This window comes from Kryptolebias marmoratus, linkage group LG15 (assembly GCF_001649575.2).
Source record: "Kryptolebias marmoratus isolate JLee-2015 linkage group LG15, ASM164957v2, whole genome shotgun sequence".
Taxonomy (NCBI): Eukaryota; Metazoa; Chordata; class Actinopteri; order Cyprinodontiformes; family Rivulidae; genus Kryptolebias; species Kryptolebias marmoratus.
This window is the reverse complement of record NC_051444.1, coordinates 5,427,128-5,443,597: the sequence shown is the minus strand read 5'-3', so window position 1 is coordinate 5,443,597 and position 16,470 is coordinate 5,427,128. Positions and strand designations below refer to the sequence as shown.

Sequence of the window (16,470 nt, the reverse complement as noted above, 5' to 3'; positions counted from 1 at the left end):
TACAGCTTGCAAGGTATCAACAAGAGTCAATTTGTTTATCAGTGGCAATGGGTTGTTCCTTTACATGGAGGGGGTGGGGCTTAAAATTGTACTAAAATCTGCCTGATGGGAAGGTTAATCCCATTCTGTCTACAACTTCCTGGTTCCAGTCAGAAATATAGACAGTCTTTGCCTCAGACCGGATTGATGAGCTAACGGCTAGTCCAAACGGGGCCAAGATCTAAGTGGATTGCTGCCATCCTAAAACAACTTTAGTATCAAAAGTTCAGGCAAATGCAGCTTTTTAAACCTTTGCACTGTCATCAGCTTTGCACTACATGAATAAATTTCCTAATATTCCTGCCAGAAATGCTAAAGCTAGTTGCCACTGCCACTATTTGCTCTTGAGCATAATCAGGACATTTTATATTAATAACCATGTAATTCGAAATCGACAGAGGTTTTAAAGTTTGTAAAATAGCATTTACATAAACCATTATAATTTTTTTGGGATTTGAGTTGTTTTAAAATGGCAGCCATACTTTTGTCTTGGCAGGACTCGAACTAGCCATTACTCGTCAATTTGACCAGAATTAAACTTAATTTCTCCATGTGAAGGCTGTTTAAAGGGTTAATGGTTCATAACCTTTCCACAGGACCCCACTTCAAAGATCAGAACTATCCCTTTAATCATACATGTACTGTGAGGGTGGATCCTGTCCTTTATCTCTACTATTGACTGCGATCTATGAGCCAACCTGCCCTCTGGGACACTCACGCCTTTTCTGATATTTCTTTACTCAATTTGAACTTTTTATGTTCGTTACGATGACTCCACCTCTGTTGAGATTAACTAGGGGGGCCGGAGAGAAGAACACAAACCGACAGGTCCTTTATTTCAAAACCCACTGAAGACAAAATGGCAAGGGAGCATTTCACCCACGCTGTCAGGGCCTTCCCTTGCTTTGCTGCTGTTATTCATTATCTTACACTGTGGTATTTTGTTGAAAAATCTATGGTGGACTTTGTTGTTTTCCCCCATCACCTGTGCAATCCCTTTGTGTTATTGCCTTCTCGGTAACAGACTCCACTGGATACCTTTTTGGTCATTATTTAAAGTGGCACTGTAAGGCCTTTAAGGTGACAGTTTAGAAACTCGTTTTCTTGTTTTTACAACATTTTGGCTAACTTGGATTCAAATTGGAGAGGATTTACTGTGACAGCAGGAGGTCAAGCTGTGACTCTGCTGTTTTCTCAAAGTTGGTTGCTAAATTTGTCTGATGTTTGCTGCTGCAAAGGCAAAACACAACCGAGCTAATTCTCGTTTTAGATTAAAGTCAGATGACAAGCTTTGGGACCAACGATAAAGCCACCAGCTGGTCAACAAACAGCATAAAACAAATGCTGAATTTCACTTTTTATTGTTCCAGGAAATAAAATTAAAGTCCTTGCATTTCTTGAAGGAATCCATATGTCTCGCTGCCTTTTATGCCAAAGTTTTACTCTAAGATCATGTTGTGTTCAAAATGATGAAACTGGTCAAATCTTAAAAATGACGATGCTAAATCTCATGCGATGTTATGAGATGTAACGCTTAGAGCATGTGTTGTGAATGACACAATCTGCTGGCTTCCTAAGATTGGTCATTTTTAATATTTGGCATTTCATAATGCAGTGTACATGAATGTATTGTACTATTATGTTTTTTCTTTGTATAATACCCTGACATCACTGTTATTGTACATTGGAGTTTTATGAATAAACTGAATTGAATTGACTTGAGTGTGAAAAGCTGCCTGTCTCATTTGTCTCTATGTGTCCCTCTGATGGACTTTCGACCTCTCCAGGGTGTGCCCCATGTCTCGCACAAGACACCAGCCCCCCTCTGACCCTGGAGGGGGGCTTTACCTGCATTTAGGAAAAGCAGGTAAAGAAAATGGATGATAGAACTGATCTGAATCACTCTCAGCTACTACCCCACCAAAGTTTAGCTCAATAGCTTTAAAACTGACATAGTTGTAGCCATCTGTGTGTTTGCTAATTTCGATTAGCTGTGGCAGCCATCTTGAATTGGATTGACTCCAAAAGTTAATAAGTTGTAGGTGTACATCCAATAATTGCTTTCTGGACATATCATTAACATCCATCCAGTTGTTTGTGAGTTTTTTGTTAACAGACAAACAGGGTTGACTCCAATAGTTAAAGCTAAAGTTTTAAGCAACGATCTCATGTAATACGTAGCACTTAGAGCATGTGTTATGAATGACTCATCTACTACCAAACCAGATTTTAGCACAGTGTCTATAAAACTGACTGATTTATAGCAATTTTTGTATTTTTAAGGTCAGTGTAATGTAGTTTTTGATGCTAACGGGGTGCAGTGAGTAACTTGCTTCCAACTCGAGGGATTTCATTGTGTTGTTTGAAGGGTTACGGAGAGAAGAAACTGTAAATAACAAGACTGTTTTAATTTATCACTCATGAGACATTCCTCTGAAGTTCATTGTTTAAAGTCACACTTTGTGTTTCATATCCAAGCAGTCCTTTTCAGCTTCTACGTGTCTTTAAAAGTTGCATCACATTAACAAAAGGCTTCCAATCAACAACCTTTCTATCTGCTGGATTGTCTCATCCCAAAAGAGGGGAATTAAATATTGGAAATCCAAATTCTGAAGAGAGTGTGTCCACCCACACGTAGGTGATGAACATGCCTTCCACCACACGCTGCGACTTCTTCAACAACATGTTTTTGTAAGCATCTGAAGGATTTAAAAATATGCAAAACACTTACATAACATTTCTAAATTATTAACTTCTTTATGTGGCTTGGACACAGAGTTTGAGATATAAATGCCTTATGTAAGGTCTTATATTATTAAAGAGGACAAGTTTCAGTGGTGTATGTGCTGAAGTTCAACCGTAGGCTCATAATTGCTTAAGAGATTTGAGTTATTTTTAGTTTTAGCACAGACAACTTTGACTGAGAGCATTTTTTTTTAAAACTATCATGGCATCCTAGTAGATCAATGTGACACTGTCTGTGACTTTTTGCCGAAAGGTGTACTCAACCCGTCAAAAACTCTGAACAGGAAAACTCAGGATGACTACAAAAGATTCATGGTGACTCATGGAGGGATGAGACGAGCAAACTATTTTAAAACAAACAAAAAAATAAAAACATGAACTTTAAATTAAAGACCTCACACAATTAGTGGCAGTCATAGTATGTGTTGTGATGACTCTCAGCTACAACCACACCAAATTTTAGCTCGCTACCTGTAAAATTGACTGAAATAAAGCCATTTTCTGATTTCCTAAGACTGAAAATTTCATTAAAATCTGTGCAGCGATTCATGAGATATTTTGCTAACAGGGAGATAAAGTTGACTCCATATAGTTTACCATAATAAACTTTAAACAAAAATCTTACACAATATATTAGCACTCAGTATATGTGTAAGGGGTCAGTCTCAGCTAATACCACACCAAATTTAAGGTGGATATCTATCAAATTGACTTCATCACCAGCTTTGTGCTTTTAAAGATCAGTTGTCTGTGGTGGCCATCTTGATATATTTTGCTTACAGACACACAAACAAACACTGACACAAAGACACAGGTGTTAACATTATCACCCGCCTTTCACCTTTCAGAGGCGGAAGATAAGAAAACGTTGATGGGAAAGTTCGGATCTGTTGAAGAGGTTAATATCTTACCTGTTGCAGATAGCTCTATGAGTAAACTAAATTTGAAGAAACAGTTTCATTCTGACAGGACTAACAACAGGCCAAGTGAAGCCAGGACCAAAGCGGACTGCTGAAACCACTTTAAATTTAAAAAAAAAATTAATCATGTCTCAGTGGGTCGCTAATTTATGTCACTGTCAGTTTCACATTACACAATTGTTCCAGCAGAAATATGGTAATATTTCAGCAGAACATGCAACAGCTAGCTGCTATTATCAATATCTGCTTGCAAAAAAAAACAGATAATTGTTTATGTAAACCATGTATTGTAAAATATAGGTTTTAAGGAATCACTTTTGGTCTTAGGCTCCATTTGGACTTTAGTCCATTTGGTCAAAAATAAACTCTACTTTTTTAACATCAGGTCATTCAAAGTGCTATTTCCAACAGGTAACAAAACATACTTTCCACAGAAACCCGCTTCAGAAGAACTGAACTGTTCCTTTAAAGATGTGAATATTAGGTTTGTCTTTTTGGACTGTATTTCAGATTAATCTACCATTCCATAAATTATCTAATAACAGCAATATGGAACCATTCATATTTTGGCAAAAGACTTTGGCTACTTTTAGCTAGCGTTTTGGTACTTTTATCTTTTAGTTAGTGTTCTGATTTTAGCTTTAACAACTCAGTTTCTTCAGCAAAGTCATTCAGCATTCACACTTCCTTTCTGCAGAAAACGCAATTATTCTAATAATCTATGCATCTATAAAGACTGTTTTAATTAGTATTTAAGCTAAACAAAAATATGATTCACTAATTACTTGCTTGCATTGACTTTTTTCTTGATAACTGAGAGAGGACATCCGGATCCTTCACATGCTTATTCAACATGATGCTGCCTCTTCACAAATCAAGCCTGAAATATTCCCTTGTGTTGACCTCCTTGGTTCTTTTACCTGCGTCACTGAAGCTGAAGACAAGATGCTGATTGATTGCTTTCAGCAGGGGAGCAGTGATGAAAATATCTACAGTGAGTGAAGGAGGGGAAAAAAGGAGAAGGATAAAAACACAGAGAGCTAGTCTTTCAAAAAATGCTATTTTTTCATGAATCAGCCTCAATTGGCCTAAAGACGGCTAAAAAAGACCTTCCTGTGGTTACTATCATTAAAGCTAGAGGAAAACTGCTTTTTGTCAATAAACGACAGGTAATTCTCTACCAATCTCTTCTAGATTTCCTATTTCTAGAAGAGATTAACACCTGGCTCAAAGAACTGCCACTTTGTACTGAGAATGCAAAAAAAAATGCTGTTTACATTGACTTTGTTTCTTTCTTTAAAAATATAAAACATACTTCACAAGTATTTTACTACCCAGAGTAAATTATACTCAACAAGAGTTTTATTTTAGCACTGTACATACAGTGAAATAAAATAAATAAATCACCATCAAGATCACCACAAGAAATCTGTTTTTATCTATGATCAACAAAGAATATTCTGTCCCATTTCTTTCAGTTATATTGCTAAATCAAAGCGCTGTGTGTTGCCAAACCCCTGAAACTCTTCTGTCATCTAAATTACTGTAACACCCCTTCAGCTGCCTTACTAAGATCTTAGTCCTCATTTGGTCCACGATGCAAAAAAAATAAAAATAAATAAACAAAACGTCCATCCTGCGTCAACCCAGTTCTTGCCTCCGCTCACCGGCTTCCAGTAAAAGTCTGAATTCATTTAAAAATAATTTCTCGTCAGGCCTTGCATAACCAGGCAACCAGTTTTTGAGTTTGCAGATCGAGCACTCTTCAGAAAAAGGGACATCTGATCAAATTTTAAATTTGCAAATTACTTTTTTTAAGGTGATAGTTCAGATCATCTGGAGTTATACAGATAGGTTGGGAGCAATTAATATCTTACTTGTTGTAGATAACAATTAAATTAACCTCAGATTAGAGGAAAAAGCTAGTCCAGAATAGTTACCATTTTATAAAAGCTCAGCTTTCCTGTCAGAATACTTGCACCTCCTTCGATTGGATCATTGAAAACGGAGGAATATAAAGAACCCTGTCCGGCAGGGATCTTTATGTTTCATTCGAGGGCTTTTTCAGCTGCAGGACTTGTGGTGACTAAACTTTAATTCACCTCAGCTGTGAACACGACCATTTTATAAGCAAAAATGTGAAAAATGTGAAAACTTGCAACGGTTTTAAATCCTAAAAGCGGCAGCTGATAATAGCGCTCATTAAGGCTGCTTTCTCTGCTTGTAAACATTTTGTTGCTGTGCTGGCACTTGTTGAGGTATATTAATTACCCCTGCATGAATAAAAGATGAAATAAGCACATGTTGTCAGACGCCTGACTTATTGCAGCTTGGTCTTGTGTTTGACAGGACCGGACAGGACAGGACAGGACCAGTGGGACAGGACGAGTTCAGAGTGTTGAATATTCCAAGAACGATAAACTAATTTCCAACAAATCTGAAGAGTGTTATGGCTTAAAATGCCCATCCATAATTATTATATTAGTATTACTGTTAACACCACCATCATTGTCATCAATCAGACATGCTGTATGAACTCAATATGGACACGGAAAAAACCCAAACCAGCAGCAGCCTTAGAAGAAATCTGCAGGTTTCGGAAAGCCTTTTATCAAACTTTTAATTGATCAGATCTGAGAGTTTTTCAGCACAGCTGATCTGATTCATTCCAATCAAATCTGAGGAAGTTTGCTCTCAGTTAAGTGTGTGCGTCAGTAATGAAAAAAAACACTGCTATGATAAAGCAATTCACCACAGCAACGAGTAAATAGAAAGAAGAGCTACACTTGAAAACAAGTGCCCTAACAAATCATGACAGTGATCTACATTTATCTTAAATATCAGGGGTAAATAAGGATCTAGTTATAAATTCTTTATAGTGTAGTCCTTTCTACATTTATGAAACCTGAAATTTCCTTAAATGAATTAACAAACAATCATAAATTCAACACAAAGTCTGGATGGAGAAGAATAACAAAATACATAAATTAGACTATATTTTGCTCAAAAATACTTTATCGCATTTGAATTAGATGCAAAAATCTTATCAGGCTACAATTTAAGCATTTTAAAACCCCTAATACTGTTCAGTGAATATTTCAGAAAGGAAGAAAAAGTGAAGGAATAAAGCAACCAAAAGAATGAAACGATTACTTAAATAAAAACCTAGAAGCACTCAGAGCAAACCTCTCATAGTATCAATAAAAAATAGTGCAATCTGGATCACCATCAAAATGTAATCAACTGTTTTTTTGTTTTTGTTTGTGGAAACCCTAACATTTCCTGAAAATTTCATCCAAATCTGTTCATTAGTTTTTCTTTAATCGAAAACATACCTTCCTTGGCAGAGGTAAAGATGTGATGAAGTCTTTTATTTTTCTAGAATTTGTCACAATTTCCTTTGATCCAAATGAATTTTAAGCACAGAATTACAACAAACCCCTCTTCTTTAGCGTGTATTTAGACACTGTTTGCAGCTGACTTCAGGGGCGTTGTTGAAAACAACCTGGCAGGTTATAACTGCACCCTCAGCAGAGTCTTTAAAAACAGTTTTATTCCTAAATACTAATATTTTTCCTTGCCTGCAGTTCGACCACAGATGATGATCCATCTTTTAGGCACATTCTTGTTATGAGTCATCTGCTGATGCGGCTCAGGTTATTAAAACACTGCGCATCAGGTACAAACGCTGACTAACATCGATGCAAACCTGTTTATCATCGCTCACATTTCAGCGGTGGGCGACAATGTTTTTGCCTGTGACTGTGAGAGGGTGTGTGTGTTCATTTGTCATGTGAGCAAAATGTCTCATTAAGCACTAACAGATTTTAATTAAACACTCAGAAGGTAATCATTGGATGTAAATCTGCAACTGACTAATTTTTTGGAGTCGACATGATTCAAGAAGGCTGACAAAGCTAATCCACCTGAGCGAACGCAAAAATGGCTGCAACTCCGTCAGTTTCAGAGCTACTGAGCTAAAACCTGGTGTGGGAGTAATTGAGCCTGGTCTCCAACACGTACTTTGAGTGCTAACTGACTGGAAAAGATCTTCACTTCAAGCTTAGTCATTGTAATTTTTATTCAAGATGACCGCAACAACAAACCAACCTTTTCAAATACAAAAGTGGTTGTAACTCAGTCAGTGTTACGAATACTGAGCTTCAAACTGGTGTGAGAGTAGCTGAGAGTCATTCAGAATACTTACTTTAAGGGCTAAAGGATCTTATGATACTGTATCAGATAAATATAGATGTAACCAAAACATAATTTCTTACATAAGATGATCTTAGATTCAAATTCTGGCGTTTATTAATTGTGTTAATATTATAATTTTTCCTTTACATATCAGCACCATGAACCCTGGACTTTACTGTCAGTTCATTTTTGTGTTTTCATTTAGGTTTTTTGTGGCTAAAGTTGTTTTCATGTTAATTTTAAACAAAAATAACAGTTTGTTTTAATTTTGATGGACTGCATATCAAATAGAAAATCAAAATTCTCATTTTTTAGCAGAAAGAAGCATTTAAAAATTCAACAACAATGGGAAAGAGTTTCTAGTCAGGCTATAAAATCCTAAATGTGGTACTGAAAGAGGCTTATTAACTCGTTCCTTACATATGTTAAGTGAAAATTGAATAACTTGAAGTTAAAGATGATAAAAATGAGGAGGTGGGATTTATTTCAAGCGGATCTGAACCAGAATAAGTTGTTTTATTTTCAAACCTGAAGACTTTTAAATGAGACTTGACATTTTTCACAATAAGTCTCATTCAAAACACCTAATAAGCCAAGCAACTCAATGAGCCGAAACACACTTGTAAGCAAATTGTCTTTTTGTATCAAACTTTTTTAAAACCGTCATCACTACAGCTAACACAGAACCTGGATTCAAATCAACAAAACGCAGAATAGATGCGGCAAATAATTAAAAATATCCCATCAATCTGTGGGACCCTATTTATAACTGCCGATTCGATGTTTGTTCAATAATGATTTGTGCCTTTTCAGATTTATAATGTTTATTGTGGGCGCAACAATTGCAGAGCTTCCAGCGCGGGGAAGTCATAGCAACAGGAAGAGTGATGCAAAGAGCAGCACGGCTCAACATGCAGGAGGCAGATCCTATTAAAGACATGGCTGAGGTTTCACAACCTAATGCTTTTTTTAAACGCTTGGACACAAAATTATCCTTGTGGTTTAGTAAAACTTGGTTCAGATTGATGCCAACTTTCAACAGTTTGCATTAAGGGTACACTTTCCTCCAGACATAAGAGTACGGAGGAGAGAGAAAATCCTCCAACCCTGATGTGTGGATGCACAGCGTAGGCAGGCAGGGTCTTTTACTCAGGCTCCCAATAATATTGGTTAATTGCTAGATTTCTCTAGCCTCTCTCAGCTTGCATCACGAGTAGGCGTGGAAGAGTTTACAGCGGGGGTATATTGCTGCTGACAGAATACAGTGTTCTTATTTTCTCTCTCTCCCTTAATTGTCATTCCCCACTCACAGGCACATTTCTCCGGCAGATTCCCTTGAGAGAGGTTTCCCCAGAATCTACGTAAAAGGATTCCTTCCCACGCCACGGTCTTAGGAACATCTCATTTTCATCCACCCGCGCCTTGCTCATGCACACACACACTCCCGCTCACCCTGGCACCGTGTCCTCGTGTCTCCCTGTTCGCTCACTCTTATGTTTTCAGTTTCTGGTTGTTTTTTTTACCTCCCTCTCTTTCTCTCCACCCCTCCCCATAACTTATAGATCCTCCGTGGGAGGCAGCATCTCCCTCACACAGCAGGCGTGGGCCCTTACTCTGACAAATGACATGCTGGGCCCACCAGCTTTGCGTGGGGGGAGAAAAGCTTTAAGTTAAGAAGGAAGGATGGATTTGATTGGACGGTGAAACTCAGGGGCTGTATCTTGGCAAGCTGTATTGGATCGGGCTCAGGGAAGAAGTGAGAAATAGAGGGAAAGCCGCATTACTGCTGTTTATCAAACCCACAGTATGTTTTAAGAAAAGAATGACCACAAAACCTAACACTTCTTAAAACTGTCAAGCTGTCGACTGTGACAATAAAAACTCACTGTGAAATATTAGTCGTGCTACAGTATAAACATTTGTCTAGACGGGGTGTAGCTTTAGGCTCTGAATTGTGTTCGAGTTGATCTTTTTCTGATAAATCACTTACGAGTGTTCCTTGGCCAACTGCTGGGCCAGAGAAAATGCTGTGGGATCTCGGTCCAAGGCCAGGACCGTGACTTCAGGAACCGTGTTCAGTATTGCTTTGGTATGACCACCACCTCCAAATGTCATGTCCAGGACCACCTACGTGCGAGAAAGAAAGAAAACAACACATTCTTTCTCACAACAGGGCGCTTTAAACACGATTCATCATCATCATCACGATGTTAGTTCATCATTTAAGTGTTTCTTTTTCTGTGCTGAAGTGTCATAACATCGTGAGAGACTTTTTCTGTCTCATCTGAAGCCACATAATTTCAATATTAAAGCAAAACATAAAAGCCATTGATTTCTTGAATTATTAAAAAGGGTTCCCTTTGCAACCAAAAAAAATGAAAACTTACAGTTATGTTGAATATTTTGCATTCAGTGTAAGAGCGAAACATTAGGATCTAAGATTGCCTACAAGTTAATTTTAAATGTTTAGACAGCTATATTTATTACTTTTTAAGAGCTTTGTCTGATAAAAATTTATTGTGGTAACAGAAAAAAGACAATTCCAGCAGATAAATATGTCCGGGCCAGTGTATGTTTAATCGTTCTTTAAATTGGTTATAATCACCTGCAAGTTCTGGCAAATGTCAGTGAAGACAGAGCTTCATTTTCCACAGTTATTCTGTGAGCTAATTTCACATCATTTGTTTTCGTCTACAGCAACTAAAGCAGCAAAACACAAGATACAAGCTCTCCGTTTTTAAAACACTTACTCACTAAAGATACCTTATTATCAAAAATTAAGATTGTAGGTTGTTGTCAGTGTTTTCTATGGACAGGTATTAAAAAAACAAGCTATAAGAATCATAAAATCATGAGACATTGGTTTTAATATCACTCATGACAAGGAGCTTTGGTTTAGTTGCTGCTCAATTCATCCATCCGATAAATCAGAACCCCACTTTGCATCCAATGGTTGTCACTTCGTACCCACGTATTTAAACAATTACCAGTTTGCACCCAAGCAATTACCATTTCCTTCCATGCACACATCCCTGCAACTATTGCAGACGTCTGCAGCCCTGCATGCACTTCCGCTCCACTCTGTGACCCCACACAGGGTCAAGCTGTGCCTTATTTTAACAACATTAATATATACCATAACCATAATGTGTTTTTAATTCTTTTTTTGTTGTTTTCACTGTGACTGACCTGCCTGCAGAGGAATGAAGCAAATGCTGCTTGTCTGAAATACAGAGAAAGCACAGCCCAGCCTGTTTGTGTTTTTAGTTAAACATTTTAAATTGACATATTATTTTAGGAGCTTAAATTATTCTTAAAAATGCCTGCATTTTTTTTTTTATTTATTCTGTTTTAGGATTCAAGGTTAGTCGGAAAACATCAGGGGCTAAACACGCAGGCCAAACCACATCAATATTAATAACAATAATAATAAAATTGACTAAAATCTACTCAACTTCAACAGCTGGTAGTCAGCACAAACATATCTTGTGAGATCTCAAAGTATCTCATGAGGTGCATAACATCATTTACAAGGTTTGACCTAAACAGATACAACTCGGTCCCTTCTCGGCACAAGTTAATTTTATATTAAAACTCATTAGAGGCATCTGGTGATGTGCGTTTCTTCAAGGAATGCCAGTTTCATTTCCTATATGTTACTCTCAATGCCACAACCATCCATCACTGCAAGTTTTTCCACTCAGTGTCTCAGTGGTCAGTGATGTTGGTGCATCTGAATATCTGAATTACCACTATTTTCTATCCTTAAAATAAAAAGGGGCATCTTAAACTTTTAAAGCCAAACAGTAAAGCCATTGGGACTGGGTCAAAGATCTTCACTGTAACCAAACCAAGACTAACAAAATCGTTGCCGCCTTGGTGCAGTTTACTTTAATCATCTCACAGCTGACTCTTCATCTAACAGCTGCCTTGATGAAGAAAACACAAGTTGTTTCCATGGGAATCTTTCCCCATCTCTACCAACCTTCTCATCACTTTAATCAATAAGATTTCCTGGGCGAATAAACATTTTATATATGGACACACTGGACACGTAGTCAGACAGATCCTAACTAATCATGGCTCACCCTTTTTTAAATTCAAATTTACTGTTTAATTGTTGGGGCGCTTGTTAGTGCAGGTGCAACGGGTAACTGACAATACAATCTGCTGCAGGAAAAAGGAAATGAGCTGTAAACTTCCTGGTAACGCTGAGGTTTCTGCTGTGAAACAAAGTCTTTCACTTCTTGTCTAAAGCTTTCAAGCTTCGCAAAAGAAAAAAAGAATTTAAAACTACTTTAGAGTGTGAAAAATGCTAAAAATAAATGTAATGCCAGCACGAGCTGTGGGGTAGGAAAGAAGCAGTTGTGAAAGATAATGTTTTCCTTTTATTAATGGATTTATTTACTGAGCAGCATTATAAATGTGCATTACTCAAAACATAAGAAAATGTATTAAGAAACAAAAGTCTGGCAGGTTTTGTTTTTGTCTGCCTTTAAAAGCGAAGAGGTAATGATGTTTTTGCTTATGTTTAATTGTATGTCTGTGTTTGTCTGTTCATAGCATTAAGAAAATATCACATGAACATAATCACTGGATTTATTAACTTTTACAGTCAACCCAATTAAAGATGGCCACCAGAGCACAAAAATGGCTAAGATATTACAGATACTGAGCTAAAACTTGGTCTGGTAGTCGCTGAGAGTCTTTCTAAACGCTTACCCTGAGCGCCAAATATTTTTGCTTAAAATTTTGGCATCTACTATTGATCCTGTCTGTCTGTTAGCAAAATATCTCATGAGCCACTGAACAGAAATTAGTGAAACTGTACGGAAGTAATCACTGACTGTACATTTTGGGGGTCAACCCAATTCAAGATGGCCACCACAGCTAATTTTTGGTGTGGTAGTAGCTGAGAGTCATCCTCGATGCGTTCTCTCGTGATATCGTCCCAATATTACGTGAGATTGCGTGTAACATCATTTACAAGGTTTGATCAAAACGGCTACAGCATTTCTTCAAGGAAATGTGTAACAATTATACCATATTAAAAGGTAATAAAAACATTTAATATTTTAATCTTTAGTCTTACTTTGAATAATATATCTGTTATTGACAAAAAATACAATTTATGTTAAGATGAATTAAAGAAAACGCTGTGATTAAAAATGAGCAAATATCTGTATTTTCTTATAACGGTGTCGTTGTTAATGTGCCAATAAATGATTGTTAAACAGCATGTATTAATCAGCTGTGAAGCGGGGAACTGATAAAATGACCTGCCAAACATTACGCAGCATTTTCCTGTATGTCGGCTCGTCTCAGCTGAGTTCATGAATGATACACAGGAAAACATCTGTGCATATATTATTCATTTAAAAAGAATCTTAACATGTTAAATAAACTGATCCATCTAAAAAAAATGTAATGAATATGTAACTTTTTTTTCTGTCCCTGCCTGGCCTGGCATTTATTCTAATATCAGCAAATGGTGGGAAACAGATGCAAAATGATACAAAAAGGAAATGCCACCTATTCCCCACAAAAACATTAAACATGCCGATCGATAGTGACGTTGAAGGTGGGGTGTGTGCGTGCATGTGTGAGGGAAGAAGTGATCAATGGCGGTTCCCTCTCCTTTCCAGCGCACAGCAGCAGATGGGGAGGGGGTGTGGGCTAGTGGGATGAGTCACACGCATAATGAACTTGCCTGTTGTGCTATTCAATAAAAAAGGGAAAACAGAAACACATACAGCAAAGTAGGCTGGCTTTTATCAAAACAGTCGACACAAGGAAACCAGAAGACAAACCGGCTCTCTACTGGAGTGAGTGGTGCTTGTCACAACAATCTTTTAGCCTGAAAAACCAAAGATAAAGCTTATTCATTACGCTGACGCAAACGACAGAAAGCTGATTCTCATTTGGATCATTTCAACAGTGAGCATAGATTTAAAAATATACATCTTTGAAAAGGTTCGATCTAAGTTTCATCTTTTATACTCGAAGCTAAAAAGCTCCACTGAAATTAAAAATGCACCAAATAAAAAACATTAAAAAAAACAGAAAAGAAAGGTGGATGTTTACGAGGTTGTTCATAAGGTTTCGTAAGTCTTGTTTATTCACTCTGAGGCAAAACAAGCTTCTTCAAAAGATCCGGATGTTGCTGTGAAAATCCTCCTGCTACTCCTGCCACCAGATGGACAGAACAACTTCTTGAAAAGATTTGGTGATAATAGGTTTGGCATTTGCGAAGATGACTGACACCAAACTTGGGAATGAGTCACTGACGTTGATATTTCATACGGAGCGGTGTCGGCGAGGCACCTCACCTAGACCGTGCCTTTTCAGAGAAGGCAGCATGGCAGGCTCGAACAAACATCGGAGCACAGTGTGGCGGATTTGGCTGTTTAAATGCGGAGGAAAATATCCAAATAAAAGGAATTGCTCTTGTTTGTGGGTTTGCACTCTGTGTGAGGTGTGTAATATCTGCCTTTCCCAGCAGAGGGAACAGAAGAGTTAGGAGTGGTCCGAGTGGCGCAGTCCTACAGTGAGGCTGCAAAGTGCTTTAATGCAGGACACTTCAGCTGTCATTACACAGCTTTTCTTCAAAAAAGGAAGAAGATAAACACATTACAGATTCTCATTTGGTTTGGTGGATTTCTACAGTTTGTACAAACAGATGTACCTTGGTAAAAAAAATAAATACAAAAAAATAAGCTCTTCATATTAACAGAATTTCACAAAGAAAACAGCTCGTCCAATTATGTCCTGACCATGTGGAAAAAAGACCCTCGTCTCAAGCATTCTTGTGGTTGAATTCATTAGGAGAAGGAACCTGAGAGAAGCCTGAGTACTCACCTAAATCCTGCTTGTGACACCCCAGCCCAGGTCAGTTACAGTGGGGGATCTAAAATGTCATTATGGGGAGTTTTTACAGATCTTGTTACACCAACACGCAGACCATTAGGGAGACAGATACACAGGTACAGGATCGCTTTTCTTGTCGCGTCCGTTGCCATGGTAAGACTGGAGGTAACCGGTTTGCATTTCTTTCTCTGTCACACAAAGTTCATAGCAAGACGCAAGTGTGAACAAATTTAGCTGGTTTGCAGCACAAAAGCGTGACGTGAGAAAATAAAAAGTTAAGGTTAAGGAATAAAAGGTTTTGGTGACTGCAGAGAGCCGTGCGGTCGACACAGATCTCACCCTGAAAACTTCGATTATCTCCTGGGTGAATTTGGTTTTCCTGCTCAAACCTCCTCACAACACCAGTTTATTTACAGTTAGCGCTCAGATTTTGATTTCTGTTTAAAACTGGGAGAGCGAATCTTCTCTATTCTCTATTTCATTTAAACGAGTGTCATAGCTTCGTAAGCTGGTGTAGCAGGTAGGAGGCGGACGTGCACAAAACAGATGGCCAGTGAGAGCAGACAAACTCAAATGGCATGAAAGCTTCCCACAATTATCCTGTCAGGAGATTATGTTGATGGTGATCAGTCATGTCTGAGACGCATGCAGCCTTCTGCCTCATCTACCTAAATTAATTACTTCACATACATTAAGTACTACACATGTTAAGAGAGAGTGGGTCAGGGAGTGATACGGGGGCACAAAATGTTGATGAAAGTCTTTGCCAGAGGGCTCCTTTCAAATGCCTCTCTGTGTGATGAACTAATCTCTCTTTTGTCAAAGGAATGCTGCAGAGTTGCAACAAATACTTTCATTCCTTGTCTTTTCAGTGCTGTTTGCACTCTTTTGGCAAGAGTTTAAAAGACCGCTCTCCAAAAGGTATTTCAGCTGGTCAAGACGAGACTAGTCTGCACGTGTAAAAGCAGCATTAGTTCAATTACTGACAAAAACACATTCATCTGAAGTTTGTGGGTCATTTCCAAAATGGTGAAAAAAACAAATCTTCTCTCAGGCACTAACATGATAGAAAAACAGCCTGTCTTAAAAGTACAGGAAAATCTGACTTTGTCCTTACAAAACTATGCTGGAACATAAACAAGATTAGGACATGATGTTGTTATTCATCTGGCATGCATTTAAAGGGATAGTTTGTGTTTTTAAGTGGAGTTCTGTGGAGTTGTTATCAGTATTTTTGAGCCAGTTTGTAGTTTCAAAGTATACCATAGTTTCCCAAAGGTTATGGTGTCAAAACCACTAAATCATCAGATATAAATTCCTTTTAATGAAATGCCAGATGTGGGGTTTTCTCTGGTCTTATGCAGCCCCGAGTAATGTTTGTGCTCCTCCACCTGTTCCTACAAACTTTTCCCATTCCTAAACAAAGATTAGGTTTAAGCTACCAGATGAGTGTCGCTCATCTGGAAGCTTTTTAGAAACATTTGCAACGTGCCGGGCACTATGTTTTCCCCCCACAGGCCAAAAACGTGCATGTTCGGTTAACTGGTAACTCTAAGTTGTCTCTAATTGGCCCTGTGGGGTGCTGGCAAGCTGTTCATGGCCCTGAACAGGAACAAGCAGGTAAAGAACATGGATGGACCATTACAGATGGCATTGTCTTTAATGCCAAAAAAACAAAAAAAACTTTGACTTTCATATAAAT

The 16,470-nt window shown here is 38.0% G+C and overlaps 1 protein-coding gene across 2 annotated transcripts in view; it reads right to left on the bottom strand.

Moving 5' to 3' along the window:
• The window catches only part of mettl15 (methyltransferase like 15), a 61,206-nt gene that overhangs the window by 11,351 nt on the left and 33,385 nt on the right, over positions 1–16,470 (bottom strand). For both annotated transcript variants that reach the window (XM_017403941.3, XM_017403949.3), the window contains exon 3: positions 9,892–10,028. In XM_017403941.3, the coding sequence (XP_017259430.1) occupies positions 9,892–10,028 (137 nt within the window). The remainder of the gene's footprint in view (positions 1–9,891; positions 10,029–16,470) is intronic.